General features: G+C 43.1%; 1 protein-coding gene across 1 annotated transcript; it reads left to right on the forward strand.

Moving 5' to 3' along the window:
* The first annotated feature begins 3,597 nt into the window (after window positions 1-3,597).
* On the forward strand, window positions 3,598-22,973 carry TYMS (thymidylate synthetase). Its single transcript, XM_037508759.2, has 7 exons — window positions 3,598-3,818; window positions 5,401-5,474; window positions 7,554-7,728; window positions 10,289-10,390; window positions 11,210-11,385; window positions 11,703-11,774; window positions 22,435-22,973. Exons 1-7 carry the CDS (start codon window positions 3,611-3,613, stop codon window positions 22,570-22,572), a joined length of 945 nt encoding a protein of 314 aa, XP_037364656.1. The 5' UTR covers window positions 3,598-3,610; the 3' UTR covers window positions 22,573-22,973.
* The last annotated feature ends 3 nt before the right edge of the window (window positions 22,974-22,976 follow it).

The following is a 22,976-nucleotide window of genomic DNA, read 5'->3' on the forward strand; positions in this document are numbered from 1 at the left end:
TTATTCCCAAAGGAGACACAGATTGTGTTTTAAAACTATTGTTACAATGATGTAAAAAATAATTTTTTTAAAAAGATATGTATATATCAATAAATTTTAAAACCTCAAAAAATTAAGAAAAAATAAAACTATTGTTACCCTGGTATGGGAGTGGACCAAGGAAGTTGCTAGGGGAGGGGAAGAAGCTACTTGACCTAAGAAAAGTTAGTTTAGTGTTGTGATGGATTAAGGAGATTTAGGATGTGTGTTATCCTGTAACACAGTGCATTTCAGTCACCACTATAAAAAGGGCTTTGTGAATGAAGGAGGACAAGAAGAAAGACTGGAAAGGAGGTACCCCAAGACCAGAACCTGACTTACACAAGGAGGTGGGGATAGAGGGAAATAACATGACCAGTAACCCAGATGTAGAGGCCGGGGCCCTTAAGCACCAGAGCCTTATCACAAGGCATAAGACCTGAGCAGGATCAGACTGCTCTAGGGAGTGGAGCACAGACCTGAGAGTGAAGATATGGAGATTGGGCCCATTCTGGAATCTCTGTTCTCTTTCTAGTTTTGCCTAGTTATCCAACATCAGCAACAAACAGGCCACTCTATGGAGGAGTGAGCCCTCCCAAAGAGCCAGTGCAGTCTCTGCACTGGCTTGGGGCAGCACTCCCTCTGCCCACCTGTGACTATGCAGGGGCTTCTTTTCACCAACCCTCTCCTTCTGCAGGGCAGCAGCTTCCTGCCTGCCTGTGACCTGTACCTGCCAGGACTTCTCTTCACTGACCTCCCTCAGTGGAGGCCGCTCTCCTCAAGGCTGCCCGCCTGCAACCATGCAGGCCTCTCTCAACAAACCTGTCCCTTTCGGGGCAGCTCATCCTGCCCGCTTGTGTCTATGCAAGTGTCCTTTATTCTTCTGTCCCTTTCCCTAATAAACCTGTTCTTTAAATATAACTAATGTCTCTGTCTCATGAAGAAACTTGCCTGGGGAATCTCGCCCCGTGTCACTAAAACGGGAGTTCTGGTGAAACTTTTCCCAGAGCGAACCCAGGGACCCCGCACTCCAAACCCACTGACTCCAAAAATGACATCAGTGAACACTCAGTACAACCAGAGAGCAAATACATCGACTTTCCAACCATGGTGATTGTGAAATGGTCCCGGAAAAAATTCCTTAGTCTGTTCTTAATGGTTCCCCCCTTCAATTAATCGAAATGTCCAGCTAGTTCATCAATTCTCTTTGGAGTTCGATTTATTTGGTATAGGCTTGGTGGTGGCACATAAAGGCATATTACTTTTTTTTTTTTTAAGCTTTATCTATTTATTTATTTATTTATTTATACAAGCACTGAGTATAGTCAGAAGCACAGGAGGGTGAGAGAATTCACCAGAGCCAGAGTGGGGAATTATACAGGCAGATTGACGAAGTACACTGCTGAGGGGAGCAGCAGGGGACAGGAGAGGTCTGTAAGCCATGTGGGACCCTCGCCTAGCGGCGGGGATCCAACCGGACCTGCAGAGGCTGCGGGCAGCTTCGCAACCCAGCACTCAACCGCTGCGCCCCCGGGGAGGCCCATATTACATTATTTTTAAAAGGATTTGTTTCTTTTTTTTTCTTATAGAGGCATGTTTTATTTATTTATTTGTTTGTTTTGTTTATACATGCACTGGGTACAGTCAGAAGAGCGGGAGGGTGAGAGAATTCACCAGAGCCAGAGCAGGGAGCAGAGCAGGCAGAAGGACCGAAGTACACTGATGAGGGGCGCAGCGGGCGGCAGGAGAGGTCTGCGCGCCATGTGGGACCCTCCTCTGGTGGCCGGGGAGCAGCAGGGGATCGAACCGGCGCCGCAGAGGCCACGGGCAGCTTCGCAACCCAGCGCTCAACCGCTGCGCCACCGGGGAGGCCCTAAAAGGATTTGTTTATTTATGCATATAAGAGGTGGGGTACAGGCCAGGGATGTGGTGGGGGGTGGGTGAGAGGATTCACTGGAGACAGAGCAGGGAACATAATGGGTAGACTGAAATACACTGCTGAGGGGAGCAGCAGGCAAGTCAGGAGAAGTCTGCTGTGCCATGTGGATCCCTGGCTGGCTGGGGATGGAACTTGTGCTGCAGAGGTTGCAGATTGCTTCATAGAGTGGTGCTTAACCCCTTGCGCCACCAGGGAGGCCCATATTATATTGTTTTTGCTGAGCAGATTAGGTAGATCTGCAGATTACATAGAGCTGCAGATGTAAATATTTACCTCTTCCCAGATTCCTGTTTCACTGCTACAAAAATTTTAACCTTTCCTTTGAAATGTGCACTTTAGCAGAAGATTCCAGAATCTTGCAGACAATAGACCTGAGATGACCAGAAAAAAACTTACAAATGTTATTGAACAGAAGAAAGTGTGTGATATTTTCATCAGAGCTCCTATCTCCCAGACACAAAACCAAAAATTTTAAGCATCCACTATGTGCTCAACAGTGTTTGATGAAAGACTATTTGTTCCACCTACACACATATGTTATCTCATTTTAAACTCACTATCGGATGGCTCCTACCCACTTGTGTTTATATTATATACATTTCACTAAAATTGAAATTTTTGATAGAAAATACTTTAAAATGTCTGCCTATCATTAATCAAGTAAAAAAGTTTCCCTTATTACACTTGCTCCAGGCACCAACATTGAGGATGGAGGGACTGCAAAAACAGGTAGCATACCCACCTCTGTTGTAGGAAACAACTCAAATAACTAGGCTTTGTTTACTTTGGGTTTTGAACACGTGGGGCTTGCTCCCTGGTCCCCTTGATTAAAGGATAGAGTGGTGGACCTCAAAACTTGCCAGGGTGGCCTTTCTCAGCCAATGCAGGAAATACAGGTTTTAGTTCTTTAATATTTTATTTTATATAATTCTTACATCATTTTTCATTTTTGCACAATGTATGCATTTTCATTTTGGTTATATTCCCCATACAATTGCACCCCTCCCTTATTTTGACCCTAATCCTTCTTCTCCCCCACACCCCCAGTGTGTCTCTGGTTTATAGTTGCTTGTTGATTTTGATTTTTAAACTTTGTATTGATTAGTCTTTTTCCTGGTCCCTTACTTAAGTTTTCTAGATTCCTGCTACGAGTGAGACCATCCGGTATTTTTCTTTTTCTTTCTGGCTTATTTCGCTGAGCATGATCCCTTCCAGCGCCATCCATGTTGCTGCAAATTGCATGTGTTTATCTTTTTTGAATGCTGAGTAATATTCCATGGTGTATATGTACCACATCTGCTTGATCCAGTCATCTATTTTTGGGCATTTGGGTTGTTTCCAGGTTTTAGTTCTTTCCCGGCCAAAGGTCCTAAACTTTTAACACCGCCACAAAACGACGCGATTCCGCGAACTTCCGATTCCCGGGGCCGCGAGCGCGTCGCCCCGCGCACCTGGGGCTCGAGGGGGCGGGGGCCGGCGCGCTCCGGGCAGCACCTGCGCCGCGGAGCAGGAAGAGGCGGAGTCAGGGCGCGACGGCGGGAAAAAAGGCTCCCGGAAAGAATCCCGCCCTCTTTCCCGCCCTCTTCCCCGCCCGGCCGACTCCCGCGCGGTTCCCCGGCGGTTCCCTGGCGGCCCCGCAGCCGCGCCCCGGCCATGCCCGCCGCCGACTCCGAGGTGCCGCGCCGGGCGGCGCCGCCCCCCGCGCAGGAGCGGGGCGCCGAGCCTCCGCCGACGCGCCACGGGGAGCTGCAGTACCTGGGGCAGGTGGAGCACATCCTCCGCTGCGGTTTCAGGAAGGAGGACCGCACGGGCACCGGCACCCTGTCGGTGTTCGGCCTGCAGGCGCGCTACAGCCTGAGAGGTGACCGCGGCCGGGGGCGGGCGGGAGACGGCACCCGGCGGCGACCCCGAGTCCCGCCCTCCGTGCTGCGGCGTGGGAGGCGCAGCCTCGTCCGCCTTCCACACACGCAGACGCCCAGACTCAGTTTGACCCAGGATTTGCGAGGGCCACGTAAGCGCGAGTGACAGCTGGGACGTGGAGCCGCGCTGGGCCTCCCGACCCCAGGGTGTGCTCTGCAGCGCTCGCTTCTGCTGTCGCCTCCTGGTCTGGGAATGTTTGCCCCAGGCTGGAGTGCGCGGGGGTCGGCCTGGCCTGGCCTTGTCCAAAGGCTTGGCTAGAGGTCCCTCTTCTGCCCCTCTTCATGCTTCCCTGGTTTGGGTCGTTCCGCTCTGCAAGTTTTTTTTTTTTTTTTAATAGAGGCATGTTTTTTATTTATTTGTTTGTTTGTTTGTTTTGTTTATACATGCTCTGGGTACAGTCAGAAGCGCGGGAGGGTGAGAGAATTCACCAGGGAGGCCCTCTGCAAGTTTTTTAAAAACTGAAGCTAGGATTATATGGGCCGGGCAATGGCGCAAAGAGGATGAAAGCTGAGTTGAGAGACTTTGGCGGGAACTTGTGCTTTCAGTTGCCCCATTCTGCCCGCGGGCTGCGGTGGTTGGTCTCCTGTGACAGCTTAGGGCGCTTCATCTGAGCAGAGGGGCCACCTTCCTGTAGCTCCAGGTGCAGTGGCCGCAGAGAACCACAGTTCTAGTTTTTAATACAGCCCCTCTGCTGAGACTAGGGCGAGTTACTTAACTCAAAAAATTCATATCCCATATGCTCAAAATGAAGGAAATACTGTTCAGCAGACAATACTGATAAAGCTAGGTGCTTGCAAAATCTATCCTTGTTACATGACTGTCAACTATACATCTAATAATGGGAACTGAATGATTACAAATTTAGAGATAAGCTTTTACATTTTTATTTTGCTATTGCTTCACACGAACTTCTGTATTACCTTCCTGTGCCTGTAAAATAGAGATCAGAATGGTACCTCCAGAAGGGTGTTTTTCAGGGTTAAGTAGGATCATGCATATAAGGTGTTTAAAGTCACTATTTTTTGGTACATTAAAAAAAAAGAGGTTAATTGACTTTGCAAGTATTTTACATACTATTTTTCTTTTTTGGCCAATATGCTATCTGCTAGCCTCTAGTCCGAGCATGTTTTCCCTAGCTGAAAAATCATGGAATAGTCCTGGGATCCCTCAGCCTTTGTCCAAGTGAATGTTGTCTTCATACCTCTATGGAGGCTTCACACAAACTAAGCAGTGGGTGGTAGCTCTGTCTCCGCCTATATGGCCTCTCTGCCTTGTCCCCACCCTTTCTCTCTGGAATTCCTGTGTCCCATGGTTTAGCTGCTCAGGAGGGCAGACTTAAGTCTAAGCGGTGTCACTGACATGCCCTGCAGCCCATGACTCCACCCATGGGGCAGGAGTCACAGTTTCCAGTTATTTCTGTGGTTGCTGGAGGGCTTGTGTCCCTGGACAGTTTTCTTCTACTGAGAAAGCTGGAGGGTGTGTTCCATTTTCCTGTCTCCAACTTATGGCAAATTGTTTTTCAGATGAATTTCCTCTGCTGACAACCAAACGTGTTTTCTGGAAAGGTGTTTTGGAAGAGCTGTTGTGGTTTATCAAGGTAAAGAAATTGCTGATGATGGAAGTAGGCATCTGTTTTTAACATAGTGCCAATGAGGTCCTTTAAAGTCAGATCATGTCACACTGCAACTGAAAGGCTTTACTGGTCCCATTTCACATGGTCAGAGTGAGGCACTCACTGGGTCCCCTGGTCCAGTTCTGGCCTCGTTGCTAATCTTTGAGCCAATGACAAGCCTATACATCCCTACCTAGAACTCTGGAACTTCACATTACTGCTCCCAGAATCCTATTTCCTCACATATAGCAAGACTCCCTTATCTGCCTCATCTCTGCCCAATGACCCAGTGTGATCTAAGACTATGATCACCCACCCACACTCTCCTCCCACCTCACCTTTGTTATCTCTATGGAGAACCATCATCTGATGTATAATGTCTGCCAATAAATAGATAAGTAAAATGTATTGTAAGCTCCATGAAGATGGAGAACTTTATCCTTTTGTTCACTGTTGTACCCTAGGGCCTGCCACATAGTAGGTACTCACATACATGGATCACAGAATATAAAACCCAGCCATGTTCCTGTGTTATAAGTGAGAAGGGTCTCTAGTAACAGGCTATACTTTCAAAGAATGGAGTAGGTGCCTAGGGAGACTGGAGTGTGTTGGAGTCTGGCAGCAACCGCGCCTGAGCCTCTCCTCGCTGCACTCCTGGTTCTTACCAGTGATACTCTGGCTGGTGCTGGTCAGAATGTGAAGAGATAGGCTCTATTCTGTGCCAGGCTAGAAGGGAGAATCCCTTCCTCAGAGCAGTTGCTGTGTCTTGAGTGGTTTTTGGCCAAACCATACCTAAGCTGCCTAATCCCTTTTTAGATAGGGTTTAGATTTGGATACAATCCAGTCTTTCCTAGTTCTGTGTTCTTGGGGTATTTTCTTATGTGTTGGCTACTTTAACTGCTGGTGAGCCTCTAGTTCCAAAGCATCATCAGAAATCTCAGAATAGATTGGTCAATTAGCTAGAGCCCAATCTTAGTGGATGGAAAGAGGAAATTTTTGAAGCTCCGTGTGAAAGATTGAGAAATGATTTGTTGGAAATGAAAAAATTAATATAAACTCAGTGACAGAAAGGGAGGAATCTACATGCCCAGAAATAAGATGCATTCACCTGTTTAATCTGAAAGCTTGTGAATTCAGGGCTCTAAGAAATCCTTGTCAAGAACACATCAGACTCACTTCTGATGAGTTGCTCCATTGGTGCTCAGTAAAATACAGGAGTCAGCTGAAATCTGTGGACAGATGACGAGATGGGGTCTGCAGTAGTATTTATTGAGCACCTGGTGTTTTGCTTGTTTTATCTAATCCCTCACAATCATATATGCGGTGAATACCACTGTTCTGTAGATGTGGGCAGGAGACCAGAATGGTGAGGGAGCTGGTCAGAGATGAAGGCAGGCACAGAGCCCAGGAGTGTGGCACCCAGCCCTTCTTGTAACTGACTCAATGTCATACCTGGAGCCCCGTGGGTCTCTCCTTGACCTGGATGACATGAGCCAAATCTGGGGAGGTGGAATGTTAGAAATAAACACATGGTTTGTACTTGGCAAAAACAAAAACAGAACAACTACTACTTAAAGTATAGGTTAGGGGTAAGCATAACTTAACAGTGCCATATACAAAATTTATCACTGATACGTTTGCCAGAAAAACTAATGTTGATTAGGCCAACCAGTAGACACATCCTGAATGCCAGGTAAGAGACACTGAACAGATGATAAGTTAATTCTGGCCATCTTATGTGGATAAAACAACTGGTTAAAAAACTTCTTCACTGAAGTTCACTAAAAAACAACTTCTTCACTAAAAAACAACTTCACTGAAGGAGGTGGGAATAATGAAAGAACTTGAAGTTTAGTTGTTGGGGCTAGGGAAAAAATGCTTTGAGAGGGTGGTTCCTGCTTAAATAGGATGGAGAGGTGGGGGTCATGTTGTGGGCCTGCTTTCTCCTCCCGCCCTCCCCCAACCCCACCGCTGTCAGCATAATCTGGAGGCCTGCTTGGGAGGCTGTTGGACCAATTTTGATGGCTCAGTTCACCTGGATGCCTGTCTTCCTATCTCTTCCAGGGATCCACAAATGCTAATGAACTGTCTTCCAAGGGAGTGAAAATCTGGGATGCCAATGGGTCCCGAGACTTTTTGGACAGCCTTGGGTTCTCCAACAGAGAAGAAGGGGATTTAGGCCCCGTTTATGGCTTTCAGTGGAGACATTTTGGGGCAGAGTACAAAGATAAAGATTCAGGTGAGGAGACAGTGATGGCTCGGATTTCCTGAGTACCTGTATAGCATGAACTTGCTGTTTCAAGTGCAGTCTCTGGGATGAGAGGTCAGTGTCTGGATTGCTGAGGTGTAACTTTTACCTGTGAGAGGTATAAATTCAGATTCATGTGGAGGAGTCACATCTACACTTAATGAGGTCAGAGCACATGCTCAGTGACTAGCCCCCCATACCGATGGCAGGTGCCATGCCCGGTGTCGTTAGCTGTTGCAACACTATTTGCTGCTATGTTGGGGGGAAGGGTAGAAAGTTCCTCTGGTGGAGAAGACACCAGGGGATGCCTTGCAATTTAGATTTCCCTTTTCAAGACTGAGCTACCCGACACACACACCATGGGTGGCACTGATGTGACAACACAGTTCTCAGTCACCCTCTCCGCTCCTCAAGAGGACTGGTGGAAGACGAGATATCTCACTACTGGATGTCCACCTCTGTTATCGGCCCCATTTGCTGAGTGTCACAGAACCACAGAACCCAGCCGCAGTCTTTTGACCCTTCTTGTCCTGCATGGCCTCAGGCCAGGGGTTGCTAAAGCAAATGCCTACCTTGGACATGTGTCTGCGTGTGTGCAGTCAGTCACAGTTTTCTGGTTGGGCAGAGACCTGGAGAGCATGAGTCATCCGAAGGGGGCAGTCACATTTCTCCCCCAGTCAGCTGGAGGGATTGAGGCCTGATGGTAGAATTCTGCAGTAAAAAATCTAACACCTGCGTTTTTATGTGTGATTTTGAGATCTTTTGAATGTTGGCAACTTCAGTAAATTTAAATGCCATATGGTCCTGGAATAGGCAAATTCATAGAGACAAAGTAGACTGGTGGTTGCCAGGGACTGGGACTTGTTTAATGGATACAACTCTTTAGTTTGGGAAGATGAAAAAGATCTGGAATGGACAGTGGTGGTGGCTGCACAGTACTGGTAATGTACCTTAACGCCACCAGTTACACACTTACAATGATTAAAATAGTTGATTTAATGTTACATAAACTTTACCATAAATGCAAAAAAAAAAAAAAATGCTATGTGCACCAAATGCTTTCTGCAAGTAATTGGTCTGTCAGTTACTAGTTTGTAACCTCCGCCCTAGGACATTCTAAGGGGTGAGGCTACTCTCCCAGCTTAATTGTGCGTTAAATCCTGCCTGGTGTTCAATTATTTATTAAGCAAGAGCTTAAGGAGCCTAACAAAATTACGGCCTTAGTTTAGAGTTGTATGAATGCTCAACTGTTGGGTTGCAGTAGGAGAGTGTCGTCTTAAAGTTTTTGTCTTGAACCCTCCACCCATTTTCCCCCAATGACATCATTCTGTGTAATCTCTTACATAAATTGATATTGGTAAAATTCACAGAACTTTCCAGATTTTCTCATTTTTACTTGAACTCATTTGTGTGTGCACACGTGTGTACATTTTTAGCAGGTGTCAATTTAGGTAATTACCACAACAGGACACAGAATTTTGCCATCACAGTTCATTGTTTACTTGGTGTTAACCTTTTCTTGGAACTGTGATTGTGATAGGACTTCCCCACTGCACTCCCAATGTAAGAACTGAACTAGAACATAGTCTGTCACCAGGAAATGGAAGTTTAACCTGTAAAAACAAGTTCTTCACTTGTCAGCCTCTAGTTCCATTCAAGGAAGGCAAGTATTTGAAGTCCAGAAACCAGAAATGGAAGAAAAAATACATAATGGTGTAATCACTATGGAGGTTTCTTGAAATTTACAAGCTAATAGTTGTTTAGCTGCTGAATTTTAATTTAAATGGAAATATAGAAGAATAGAGCCTGGGTCATAGGAATCCATAGTCCTCGAGTCAGAATGTATATAGAATATTAGATGTTGTTTAAGATCAGTACTTTATATGGAACATGGATGAACTAGATTGTGTCAGTGAAGTGAGAAACGAGTGATTGATGTGTCTGGAGATAAAAGCCCCAATGGGACTACTGGAAGAAATAGATTGTTGTGGTTGGAGGAGACTGAATATTTTAAGGACTTTCTTTTTTTTCCTTTTTTTCTTTTTTTTTTTTTAAAGATTTATTTTTATACAAGAGCTGGGGTACAGGCCAGAGGCGCAGGAGGGTGAGAGGATTCACCAGAGACAGAGCAGGGAGCAGAACAGGCAGACGGCAGAAATACACTGCTGAGGGGAGCAGCAGATGCGACAAGAGGTCTGCCGCGCCATGTGGGTCTCTCCATGGCTGGCCATGATCGAACCCGCACTTCAGAGACAGCTTCATAGCCCGGCGCTCAAGCCACTGCACCACTGGGGATGCCCTTTAAGGACTTTCTTAGGTAGAAAAAAACATAGACTTTGTCATGGCTCCAGAAGACAGACCTAGAAGTCTAGATAGGACCTGGAACTCAACATCACCCAGTGACATTGGAGAAATTAAGTGTGCTGGATCAAGGTCAACCATGGGCCAAGGGTGCTGTGGAAGGACAATGTGGTAGATGACTTCTGAGCCCATCTTATAAGATGTGGTGATTAAAGTGTATGCCTACTCTCTCTTTGTGACAATTCTACAGATTATTCAGGTCAAGGAGTAGACCAGCTGCAAAAAGTGATTGACACGATCAAAACCAACCCTGATGACAGAAGAATCATCATGTGTGCTTGGAATCCAAAAGGTTGAAAGCATCCCAATTATCCTTTTGTCCTAACTTTACTGTTAGCACGAATGGAAGCAGTGTTGGTTGGGAAATCCTGGGGGGCAAGTCACATTTAGCCCCATTTTCACCTTCAGAAGATGGGTTGAACCCAGATTTGGGTCTTAGTTTGTATACTTATGCACATTCCTCCTCCAAAAGGGGCTTTTAATTGCCAAAATACCCTTATGATTTTAATGCTTTAAGTTAGAACAGATGAAGTTTCAGACCTGGCTTTCACTAACATGTTAAATAGTTCTGTTATAAAATCAAGCTCTGTCAAAGTATGATAAATATTGCCCACAGTAGAATATTTGCATTTATAATAGAAACTGAATACCAGATGGTGTGCCTGACACACCAGTTTCCTGTGACCCCTGCAATGAATGGACTGTTCCTCTATTTGTAGTCTGGTGCAATGAAGGTAACACATATTTCCGATCATGTGGAATAGCATGGATTCAGCTATAAATGCACAAATGCAGAAGTCTCCTGTTGGTAGATATGTCTCCATCTGGTTTGTGACATCAAGCCCCAGTGGGACCACTGAGAAAAAGATTGTTGTGGTTGGAGGAGACTGAATATTTTAAGGACTTTCTTAAAGCCTTTTAAGACTTTAAGCAGTGGGATGGTCACCTTTTGACTTGATGGAAGGTGCTAGTCATGGGCCTCACTGGCCCAGTGGCCCTTTGTTGTGATTTCCACTATATGAGTTGGCTTCTGTTTCTCCTGTCTTGGCTTTGCCTTTAGCTATGTTCTTTAAAAGCACCCTCCTTAAATTCCTCTGTGCTGACTCCTCAGATCTTCCTCTGATGGCCCTACCTCCATGCCATGCCCTTTGCCAGTTCTATGTGGTGAATGGTGAGCTATCCTGCCAGCTGTACCAGAGGTCAGGAGACATGGGCCTGGGCGTGCCCTTCAACATTGCCAGCTACTCCTTGCTCACCTACATGATCGCACACATCACAGGCCTGAAGGTAGGCTCCTCTTGAGAAGAGTGGACTGTTGTCAGCTCAATACGCAAAGCTCTTAGGTTCTTTAAAATAAGAAATGAGCTTGCTCACTTTCTGCCTTTTATGGAACTTTCTTGTCCTTGTGGCCTGCATGAACTAACAAGTTTATGTACAGGTTTACAATTTTCATGAATTAACTTTCTTAAAAGCTACACTATTTAAATTATTTTTGGAAAAGGCTTGGGATGTCTGAACACTCCATATAATGTCTTTTAAATGGTGTGTTTGAAAGGAATTGAAACAAAAATATTTACTTTTTTGCTTTCTCCCATGGAATTTAGCCAGGCGATTTTGTACATACTTTGGGAGATGCACATATTTACCTGAATCACATTGAGCCGCTAAAAGTGCAGGTAAGATGACTGTCTGTTACACTTTAGAGTTGGGTACTTTCTTTTGGTAAAAGGTTGATGAAACATCCCTCATGAAACAGGCATTCTGCTCTGTGCTGTGCGGAGATAAGATGACTTATTCCTGCTGCAGGACTCCCATTTAGGGACAGGTGGGACCAGGGGCAAGGCAGGCACTCAGCTCAGCAGCCACAGACACTTAACATGACGGGTTCTGGGATCTCTGATCACTGGTCTCTGATGTTATTGTTGTGTTTTGGTGCACCATGAACTGGACCCATACAAAACAAGGAAATTAACTGACAAATGTGTTTATTGTGACTTCTCCACGGCTGGCTGTTCCCCTCTCCCCTGGCCTTCATGTTCCCTGAGACACAATATTTAGAGCAGGCCAGTTATAGTCCTACAATGGCCTCTAAATATTCAAGGGAAAGGAAGAGTAGCACATCTCTCAATTTAAATCAAAAACTAAGAATGATGAAACTTATTGTTGAAAGCTGAGTAGGCATAAAGGTAGGTCTCTCTTGCACCAGTCAAGTTGTGACTGCAGAAGAAAAGTTCTTGACTGCAGCTTGCTGAAGACTCAGGTGATGGCTAGCATTTTTTAGTAATGAAGTATTTTTTAATTAAGTACATAGTGTTTTAGACAATACATACTTAAAAGCCTATAAACATAAAATTGTGTGACTTGCTTTATTGTGATACTTGCTTTTTTATGGTGGTCTGGAAGCCACCTGAAATATTTCTGAGGTATGCCCATACCAGAGAGGAGGAGCCACATTCAGATCAGGCAGGAAGGTTGGCACCTTCCTGGAAGTGGCATTTCAGCTCTTATTTTTATTTGAAAGAGAATTGAAGTGCAAGTGTTTTCCCTTAATTTTATGCTAAGGTCAGTATTTAGGTATGATCTTTCTAAAGCCTGTCTGCTCAGATCCATGTTAAAGCAGATAACAAATGGTGATTTGAAATGGCAATAAAAATACGAGTTTCTGTGCTTAATGAGTGCCAAGAAAGAAATTTCAAACCCTTTTTAGCCCTTTCCAGATTACATCAGGTTTTGAAAGTTACAACGCCTTTTAGGGAGCTTGGTTGCCTTTGATTAGAGGGTGACTTCAGGACACTTTATCCCAAAGCGTCCCTGGTTTTCTGCTCTAGTCGAACTGGATAGAATAATGTGAGGTCATGACCTGTGTCCTCATCTTTACTGTTCATCACAGGAATCCTAGCTAATTGTTAATCGTTAATCCTGTTAACTGTCAACAGATACCATCTTTCCTTGCTCATTCTGCCACTAAGTTGGGATAAGGATTCTGGAACTCCGTCACCATACCAAGTTATGAGTAACAAATGGCACAAGTCAAACTATGTCCCATCCTTAATACAGGCACACCTCATAGATGCAAGTTCAGATCCAGACTACTGAATTGAGTTGTGAATTTTCAGATACCCAGCATATATAAAAGTTATAATATACTGTAGCCTATTTGATGTGCAGTAGCATTATGTAAAGAAAAAAATGTTTGCATACCTTAATTTAAAATTCTCTATTGCTAAAATATGCTATCATCTGAGCCTTCAGTGAGTCATGCGCTTTTGCTGGTGGAAGGTCTTGCCTCGTAATGTTGATGCTGCTGACTGATGGGGTAGTGGGTGCTGAAGGTTGGGGTGACTAGCAATTTCTGAAAGTAAACAGTGAAGTGTGCCAAATCAGTTGATTCTTTCATGAAAGAGTTGTCTGTATCATACAATGCTGTTTCATAGCATTTTATCCACAGTGGAACTTCTTTTAAAGTTGGAGTCAAGCCTCAAGCCCTGCTACTTATTTTCTCAGCTAAGCTTATAAATGTAATATTTTCATTTCAGCAATGTTCAGTTTCTTCTCCACTGATGGATTCTAAGAAGCTACTTTACTCATCCATAAGAAGCATTTCTTCTTTCATTCAAATTTCATCATGAGATTGCAACAATGCAGTCACATTTTCAGGTTCTGCCTTTAAGTCTGTCAAAGTTCTTTTGCTATTTCTACCACATCTGTAGTTAACTTCCTCTGCTCAAATCTTGAGCCCCTTGAAGTCATCTTTAAGAAGTTGAGGGTTGGAGTTAACTTCTTCCAAATTTCCGTTAATGTGGATATTTTTACCTCCTCCCATGAATTATGAATGTTCCTAATAGCATCTAGAAACGTGAATCCTTTTTGGAAGATTTTCAGTTGACTTTGCCCCATATATATCAGAAGAATTATTGACTGTGGCAACTGTAGCCTTATGAAATCTATGTCTTCAGTAAGACTTGAAAATTAAAACTACTCCTTGATGCATGGGCTGAGAATAGGTGTTACATTAGCAGGTATGAAGACAACATTAATCTTGCACATCTCTGTCAGAGCTCTTGGGTGGCATTTCCAACGAACATGACCGAGGTGCATTGTCAGTGAATAGTAATATTTTGAAAGAAGTCTTTATCTGAGCAGGTGAATATAAACAGTATTTAGTAAGCTATATTGTAAACAGATGTGCTGTCATCCAGGGTTTGTTCTGTTGATAGAGCACAGGCAAGCTAGATTTAGCATAATGTGTAAGGGCCTAGGATTTTTGCAGTGGTAAATGAACATGACTTTAACTTAAAGTCACCACCTGCATTAATTAACCTCTAATTGGAGTCCTCTGAATAGTCCTTTGAAGCCAGGCATCGATGTCTCCTCAGTAGCTATGAAAGACTTAGATGGCATCTTCTTCCAACACAAGGCTGCTTTGTCTCCATGGAAACTATTTAGTATAGCCACTGTCATCAATTATCTCGGCTAGATCTTCTGGCTAACTTGAGGCTGCTTCTACCAGCACTTTTTGCTTTTCCTTGCACTTGGTATTATGGAGGGAGCTTTTTCCTTAAATCTCATGAATGAGTCATGAATTCATACCTTACGGATCAAATCTTATGCTGCTTCTGCAGCTTCCTCACTTCTCTCAGCTTTTATAAAATTGAAGGGAGTCAAGACCTTGCTCTGGATTGGACTTTGGCTTAAAGGGATGGTGTGATTAATTTCATTTACCCAAACCACTAAAACTCTGTATTAGCAGTAAGACTTTTGCTTTCTTACTGTGTTCACTGAACTGACACCTTCAGTCTCCTTCAAGAATTTTTCCTTTGCATTCACAACTTGACTAACTATTTGGTGCAAAGACCTAGCTTTCAGCCTGTCTTGACTCGATGTGCCTTCCTTACTAATCTTAATCATTTCTAGTTTTTGCTTTAAAATGAGCAACATGGGACTCTCCCTTTCATTTAAACACTTAAGAGGCTGCTGAAGGGTTATGAATTGACCTAATTTCAATATTGTGTCTCAAGACTAGGTCAGTCTGGGGAGAGTGAGAGAGACAGAGCAACAGCCTATTGGTGAGGCTGTCAGCACACACACACAAGTTCGTCGTCTATAGGTATAGTCCATGGCGTCCCAAAACAATTACAATAGTAGCATCAAAGATCACTGATCGCTATAACAGATACAGTAATCATGAGAAAGCCTGAACTATTGTGAGAATTATCAAAATGTGACAGACACACAAAGCGAGCACACGCTGTTGGAAAATTGGAGTTAGTAGACTTGCTTGATGCAGGATTGCCACATACCTTCAATTTAAAAAAAAAGCAAACTATTTTGTTTTTGTTTTTTTTTTTTGTTTTTTTTTTTTAATATTAAATTTTATTTTTATATTCCCCCATACAATTGCAAACGCCCCATTCTGACCCCAATCCTTCCCCTCCCGCCCCCCACCCCCCAAAAGTGTCTCTGGTTCATAGTTTTTTGTTGATTTTGATTTTCACTTTCTTATATTCATTTTCCTGGTCCCTTATTTAAGTTTTCTAGATTCCTGCTATGAGTGAGACCATCCGGTATTTTTCTTTTTCTTTCTGGCTTATTTCGCTGAGCATGATCCCTTCCAGCGCCATCCATGTTGCTGCAAATTGCATGTGTTTATCTTTTTTGAATGCTGAGTAATATTCCATGGTATATATGTACCACATCTTCTTGATCCAGTCATCTATTTTTGGGCATTTGGGTTGTTTCCAAAGCTTAGCTATTGTAAACAGTGCTGCTATAAACATAGGAGTGCAGGTGCTCTTTGGAATTGATGTTTCTGTGTCCTTTGGGTAAATACCTAGGAGTGGAATTGCTGGATCATATGGAAGCTCTATGTTTAGTAGGTCCAGAAATCTCCACACAGCTCTCCATAGTGGTTGGACCAGTTTGCACTCCCACCAACAGTGCACAAGAGTTCCTTTTTCTCCACATCCTCGCCAACATTTGTTGTTGCTAGTTTTTTTAATATGTGCCATTCTCACTGGTGTGAGATGGTATCTCATGGTAGTTTTGATTTGCATTTCCCTGATTACAAGTGATGTTGAACATTTTTTCATATGTCTGTTGGCCATTTGCATTTCCTCTTCAGAGAAGTTTCTTTTTAGCTCTTCTGCCCATTTTTTGACTGGATTATTTTCTTTGTTGTTGCTGAGTCTCATCAGCTCTTTGCAGATTTTTGTGATCAGTCCTTTATCATTAGTGTTGGGTGCAAAAATGTTCTCCCAGTTGGTGGGGTTTCTCTTTGTTTTTGTTATTGTCTCTTTTGCTGTGCAGAAGCTCTTTAATTTGATGTAGTCCCAGCTGTTTATCTTTCTCTTCACTATCACTGCTTTGGGTGATGTGTCTGTAAAGATGTCTTTGATGTGCAAATCCCGTAGTGTTTCGCCTATATTTCCTTCTATGTATTTTATGGTTTCAGGTCTTATGTCTAGTTCTTTAATCCATTTTGAGTTGATTTTTGTGTATGGTGTGAGGTAGTGGTCAAGCTTCATTCTTTTGCATGTAGCGACCCAGTTTTCCCAGCACCATTTATTGAACAAACTTTCTTTGCTCCAATGCATAGTCTTCGCTCCTTTGTCAAAGATTAGTTGACCATAAATCTGTGGGTTTATTTCTGGATTTTCTATTCGATTCCATTGGTCTGTATGTCTGTTCTTGTTCCAATACCATGCAGTTTTGATGATTATGGCTTTGTAGTATAGTTTGAAGTCTGGGAGTGTGATGCCTCCATTTCCTTCTTTTTTTTTCAGTAGAGCTTTGGCTATTCGGGGTTTTTGGTGATTCCATATGAATTTCATCAATAATTGTTCTATTTCTTTGAAGAATGCCATTGAGATTTTGATTGGAATAGCATTGAATCTGTATATTGCTTTTGGTAGGATGGCCATTTTAATAATGTTTATTCTTCCAATCCATGAGCAGGGGATGTCTTTCCATTTCTTTGTGTCTTCTTCTATTTCTTTTAACAGTGTTTTATAGTTTTCTTTGTATAGGTCCTTTACCTCTTTTGTTAGATTTATTCCCAAATATTTGATTTTTTTTGTTTTGATAATAAAAGGGGTGGTTTTTTTTATTTCTTCTTCTTCAGATTTATTGTTTGTGTATAGGAAGGCTACTGACTTTTGCGTGTTGATTTTGTATCCTGCCACTTTACTGGATTGATTGATGAGTTGAATTAGTTTTTCTGTGGAGATTTTGGGGTTCTCTATGTATATTATCATATCATCTGCAAATAGTGATAGTTTGACTTCTTCTTTTCCTATTTGGATTCCTTGGATGTCTTTCTCTTGTCTTATTGCTCTGGCAAGGACTTCCAGTATTATATTGAAAAGCAGTGGTGAGAGTGGACATCCTTGTCTTGTTCCAGATCTTAATGGAATTGCTTTCAGCTTTTCACCATTGAGAATGATACTGGCTGTTGGCTTGTCATAGATGGCCTTTATGATGTTGAGGTATGTTCCTTGTATCCCAAGAATTTCAAGGGCTTTTATCATGAATGGGTGTTGCACTTTGTCGAAAGCTTTCTCAGCATCTATTGATATTATCATATGGTTTTTATATTTCTTTTTGTTGATGTGTTGGATAACGTTGATTGATTTTCGGATGTTAAACCATCCTTGTGCCCCTGGAATGAATCCAACTTGGTCGTGGTGAATTATCTTATGGATACATTGTTGGATTCTGATAGCTAAAATTTTATTGAGGATTTTTGCATCAGTGTTCATTAGGGAGATTGGCCTATAGTTTTCCTTTTTTGTGTTGTCCTTATTCGGTTTTGGTATTAGTGTAATATTGGCTTCATAGAACGTGTTTGGTATTGTCCCTTCCTTCTCAATTTTTTGGAAGAGTTTGTGAAGGATAGGCACTAATTCGTCTCTGAATGTTTGGTAGAATTCATTTGTAAATCCATCAGGTCCTGGGCTTTTGTTTTTGGGGAGGTTTTTAATTACCATTTCAATTTCGCTGCTTGTAATTGGTCTGTTTAGGTGTTCTATTTCTTCTTTATCTAGCTTTGGGTGATTGTAGAGTTGTAGGAATTTGTCCATCTCCTCTAGATTGTTGAACTTGTTTCCATATAACTGTTCATAGTAGTTACTGATTATTCTTTTGATTTCTGCTGTGTCCGTTGTGATTTCTCCTCTTTCATTTATGATTCTGTGTATTTGTGCTTTCTCCCTTTTTTCCTTTGTGAGCCTGGCTAGGGGTTTGTCTATTTTATTTATTTTTTCAAAGAACCAGCTCTTGGTTTCATTGATCTTTTGGATTGTTTTTTTAGTTTCAATTTCATTTATTTCTGCTTTGGTTTTTATTATTTCTTTTCTTCTACTGGTTCTGGGGTTTTTTTGTGGTTCTTTTTCTAGATCTTTGAGCTTCGAGATTAGGTTGTTTCTTTGAGTTCTTTCTTGTTTTTTGATGTGAGCTTCTATTGCTATATATTTTCCTCTTATTACTGCTTTTGCTGCATCCCATACATTTAGGATATTGGTGTCCTCCTTGTCATTCAATTCAAAGAATTTTTTAATTTCTTCTTTGATCTCCTCGTTAGTCCAGTGGTCTTCCAGTAGTGTGGCTTTTAATCTCCATGAGGTAGGATAGTTCCTTGCCTTCTTTTTATGATTTATTTCTAGTTTGATGCCTTCGTGGTCAGAAAAGATGGTTGGTATGATTTCAATCTTGGTGTATCTGTTGATGTTTGTCTTGTGCCCCAGTATGTGATCGATCCTGGAGAATGATCCGTGTGCGCTTGAGAAAAATGTGTACTCCGTTTTTTTTGGGTTTAGTGTTCTATAGATGTCTGTTAAGCCCAAATGCTCTAGGTCCTTATTTAGAGCTTTAGTTTCTTTACTTATTTTTTGTCTTGTTGATCTATCCATTGTTGATAGTGGTGTGTTGAAGTCTCCCACTACATATGTGTTTTCTCTGATGTCTGTTTTCAGAGAGGACAACAGTTGTCTGATATATTTTGGTGCTCTTTCGTTTGGTGAGTATATGTTAATGAGTGTTATTTCTTCTTGAAGTATTGTCCCCTTAATCATAATGTAGTGACCATTGGGGTCTCTTTTTATTTTTTTGAGTTTGAAGTCTGTTTTATCTGATATAAGTATAGCTGTTCCTGCTTTCTTTTTTGGCCCATTTGCTTGTAGGATTGTTTTCCATCCTTTGACTTTGAGCCTATTTTTATCTTTTGTAGCTAAATGTGTTTCCTGGAGACAGCAAAAAGTTGGGTTTTGTTTCTTAATCCAGGCTGCAACTCTGTGTCTTTTTATTGAAGAGTTTAGTCCATTTACATTTAGAGTTAATATTGATATGTTAGCATCTGTATTTGCCATTATGTTTGTCTTTCCTTTGATTTTATTTATTTATTCTTTTAATAACTTTTTTTTTTTTTTGGTCTTTTTTCGTTGTTATTCGTCCCTCTGAGGTTCTGGCTTTAGGATTCCTTGTAGTATTTTTTGGAGTGGGGGTTTAGTCGCAATGAAATTCCGGAGTTTCTCTTTGTCTGGGAAGGTCCATATTCTTTCTTCATGGAGGAAAGAGAGCTTTGCGGGATAGAGTATTCTTGGTTGGCATCTGTTTTCTTGGAGTCTGTTGACTATGTCCCTCCACTCTCTCCTTGCCCGTAGTGTTTCTTCAGAGAAGTCTGATGTCAGCCTGATTGGTTTTCCTTTGAATGTTATCTGTTTCTTCCCTCTTGTCAGCTTCATTATTTTTTCCTTGTCCTGGATTCTTGGGAGCTTTACTATTATGTGTCTTGCTGTGTTTTTCCTTTCGTCGTGGAAGTTTGGTGTTCTTCTTGCTTCTTGTATATCAATTTTCAGCTCCTTCTTCTCATTTGGGAAGTTCTCTTCAATTATATCCATGAATATTTTCTCTGTTCCTACATCTCTCTCCTCTCCTTCTGGAATTCCTATAACTCTTATATTTCCTTTCCTCATGGAGTCAGATAGTTCCCGAAGTCTTTCTTCATTCTTTTTCCTTCGTACTTCTCTTTCCTTTTCTGTTTTGGTTCTTTTTATTTCTGTGTCTTCAAGATTACTTATTCGTTCTTCCATTTCATCTATTCTGCTTTCACTGCTTTTCCCAGAGTTCTTTAGTTCCTCCATTAATTCTTTGATCTCCTGCATTTCTCTTACTTCCCTCTTTAGGGACTCAATTTCCTTCTTCTGATCTATCACTTTTTTAATCATGGCAATTTTAAATTCTCTTTCTGGAAGGCTCAGAAGTTCTTCCAAGTTGCTGTCGTTGCAATCTGGGGAGTGGTTTTCTTTTTGTGGTGTGCTTCTTTCCTGAGGAGTTTTTAGGTTGCGTGTGGTTCTTCTACTCCCTACTGTCTGTTTTCTAATTTGTCGTATGCGTTGGGACACTGTGTTGCTCGGACTGACTGACATCTTGGGTGAACTTCTCCGCTCCCCTCTGGCTCTTCCAGGAGCCATCTCTGTCTTCTGGGGGAGCTTTCTGCTGGTTTTAGGCAGTTTTTACTGAAGAAATGTCCCTGTTCTCAAATGGCGAAGCGGGATGCAGTCCCTGCGCCTCCGGTTTCAGGCACACTCTTCTGCGCCCCCGGTCTGCCCCGGACGTGGGTGCCTGCTCCCTCTGTGGGCTCAGACTGCTGGTCGGAAGGGGCCTGGCGTGGAATAACTTCCCGGCTGGCCACTGGGTCCTCCAGAAACCTTCTGCCCTTTTCAAGCAGTCTTAAGAAATGTCCTGTTTTATAGGGTGTTAGTGACTTTTTTTTTCCTGGTCGCTAGGTGGCGCCAGAGATCTCTCCTATTGTCCTTGGGGGGCTGTTTTTCGCCTCCCCCACCCCGTGGGACAGAGAACAGAGCGGGAATGGTAGGGTACACCTCAACAGCTTTGGGGTGCTGTGTCTGCCTTGTGCCCCACCGTCGTGGAGAAACCACGCCCCGAATTTTCGTGCCCCGGGTCTCAGTTCAAAGCCCTCAGTTCCAGGACGCGGGCTGTAGCCCAGTTCAGTGGCGCGGGAATGGCGCCTTTTGCACCGCTCCCGTGCCTGGGCGCCTGGTTCCTGCTCACTCAGGGAGGGACCTTCACCTCAGTGAGGACCTCCGCGCGTCTCCCCGCAAGCCTAGGTCGTCTCCCCGCAAGCCTAGGTCGCAGGCGCGGGGACCTGGGCAGCCGCGATCCAGGTCTGCACTTGCTTTTCAAGCGCGCCGCTTTTCCGCGCCAGCTTACCGGCAGCCCGGGCTGTGTGCGCGTCTCCCGGGGTCTTTGTTCTTCTCTAATGGCGCCCGGAGCCGTTCCCTCACTGCCGCGGCGGATCCTGCAGGGTTCGCCTCAGCTCCCGTTCACGGGGTGTGGTGGCTGCAATAGTTCCTTTCCACTCACAGTCCCGCTTGCTGCCTCGTTTGTTTTTTGTTGGCCGTTTTGGTTTGTTGTTTCCTCCTCTCTGCGGGTTGGAGAGTTCTGCCTCTGTGGGCGGGGGAGGGGAGCAGGGTTCTGCGCTTCCCTCCCTTCTGGTCCTCTTTTATGGCCACTTTCTTCTTTGGGCAGTTCGCTGGCGTCACCCGTTTATCTTCCGTGTCCCAGTTCTCACTGGGACCTGCCGCTTTTCCTCCCTATTCACTTTTTTTAATGGGAGATCTTACTCGCAGCGTCTCCTCGCCACCATGTTGCTCCGCCCCCCTCAAAAAGCAAACTATTTTGAAGTACAATAAAACAAGGCCTGTTTGAGCATTTACATGGACAATTGATTATAAGAACTTACGCTGGGCCTTCCTGGTGGTGCAGGCAGTTGAGCACAGTGCTTTGAAGCTGTCCGCAGCCTCTGCAGTGCAGTTTCGATCCGGCTTGCCAGAGAGATACCCAAGTGGCGCAGCAGATCTCTCCTGTCTCACTCGCTGCTCCCCTCAGCAATGTATTTCAGTCAGTCTTCCTGTTCTGTTCCCCGCTCTGTCCCTGGTGAATCCTCTCACCCTCCTGCATATCTAGCCTGTACCCCGGTTCTTGTATGCATGAATAAATAAATCTTTAAAAAAAAAAAAACACTACACATTTAAAAAAAAAAAAAAAAAAACTTACACCACCAGCTAAACCACCAGGCTACTGATACTATCATTCCACAAAATATCTTTTACTATCCACATCATGAAAGAGAATCCATCTGCCATGCATCTAGTGTTGCATGACCAGGGACTGATTAACCTGCATAACCAGGGTATCTGCACTATCACACCCCTGTAAAGGAATACTCTGCTGATAAAGTACTGTGCGTTTGATTCATGAAGTGACACAGAATTAAAGCAAGTTATACAGATATGGCAAAATAATTCTAATGTTTTTCAGCTTCAGCGAGAACCAAGGCCTTTCCCGAAGCTCAAAATCCTTCGAAAAGTTGAGACAATCGATGATTTCAAAGCTGAAGACTTTGAGATTGAAGGGTACAGTCCTCATCCTTCTATTAAAATGGAAATGGCTGTTTAGAGTGATTTTAAGGGATGCCCAGGTGAAACTTTTTTGCTTTAAAAGAAGGACTAGTAAAAAAAATCTCTTGGTGATCTGTCAGTTTATTTACAAACTATTAAGGATGTTGCCAGTGGGAAGTAAACTGCTGGTTCTTAGCAGTAAAAGGCCTTGAGCTTGATTAACTCCAAGGATATATGGAAATGCTAAGATTATGAATATGGTCAGAAGGTAAAAATTTATGCTCTTAACAAAAAACATGTACATGCATTTCAATCCCATTTTTGTGCAGGTGAGGAATTTCCATAATTATATAAGCTATTCCCCCAAATTTGAACCAGCTGAACAGCATCATGAGTCAATGATAATGTATAATGTGGTTATGAACATTTAAAGTTATATATTACTATAATAAAGTGTTCTGC

The sequence above is a fragment of the Talpa occidentalis genome, unplaced genomic scaffold, assembly GCF_014898055.3.
Source record: "Talpa occidentalis isolate TD23 unplaced genomic scaffold, MPIMG_talOcc4v2.1 talOcc4.13, whole genome shotgun sequence".
In the NCBI taxonomy this organism is placed as follows: Eukaryota; Metazoa; Chordata; class Mammalia; order Eulipotyphla; family Talpidae; genus Talpa; species Talpa occidentalis.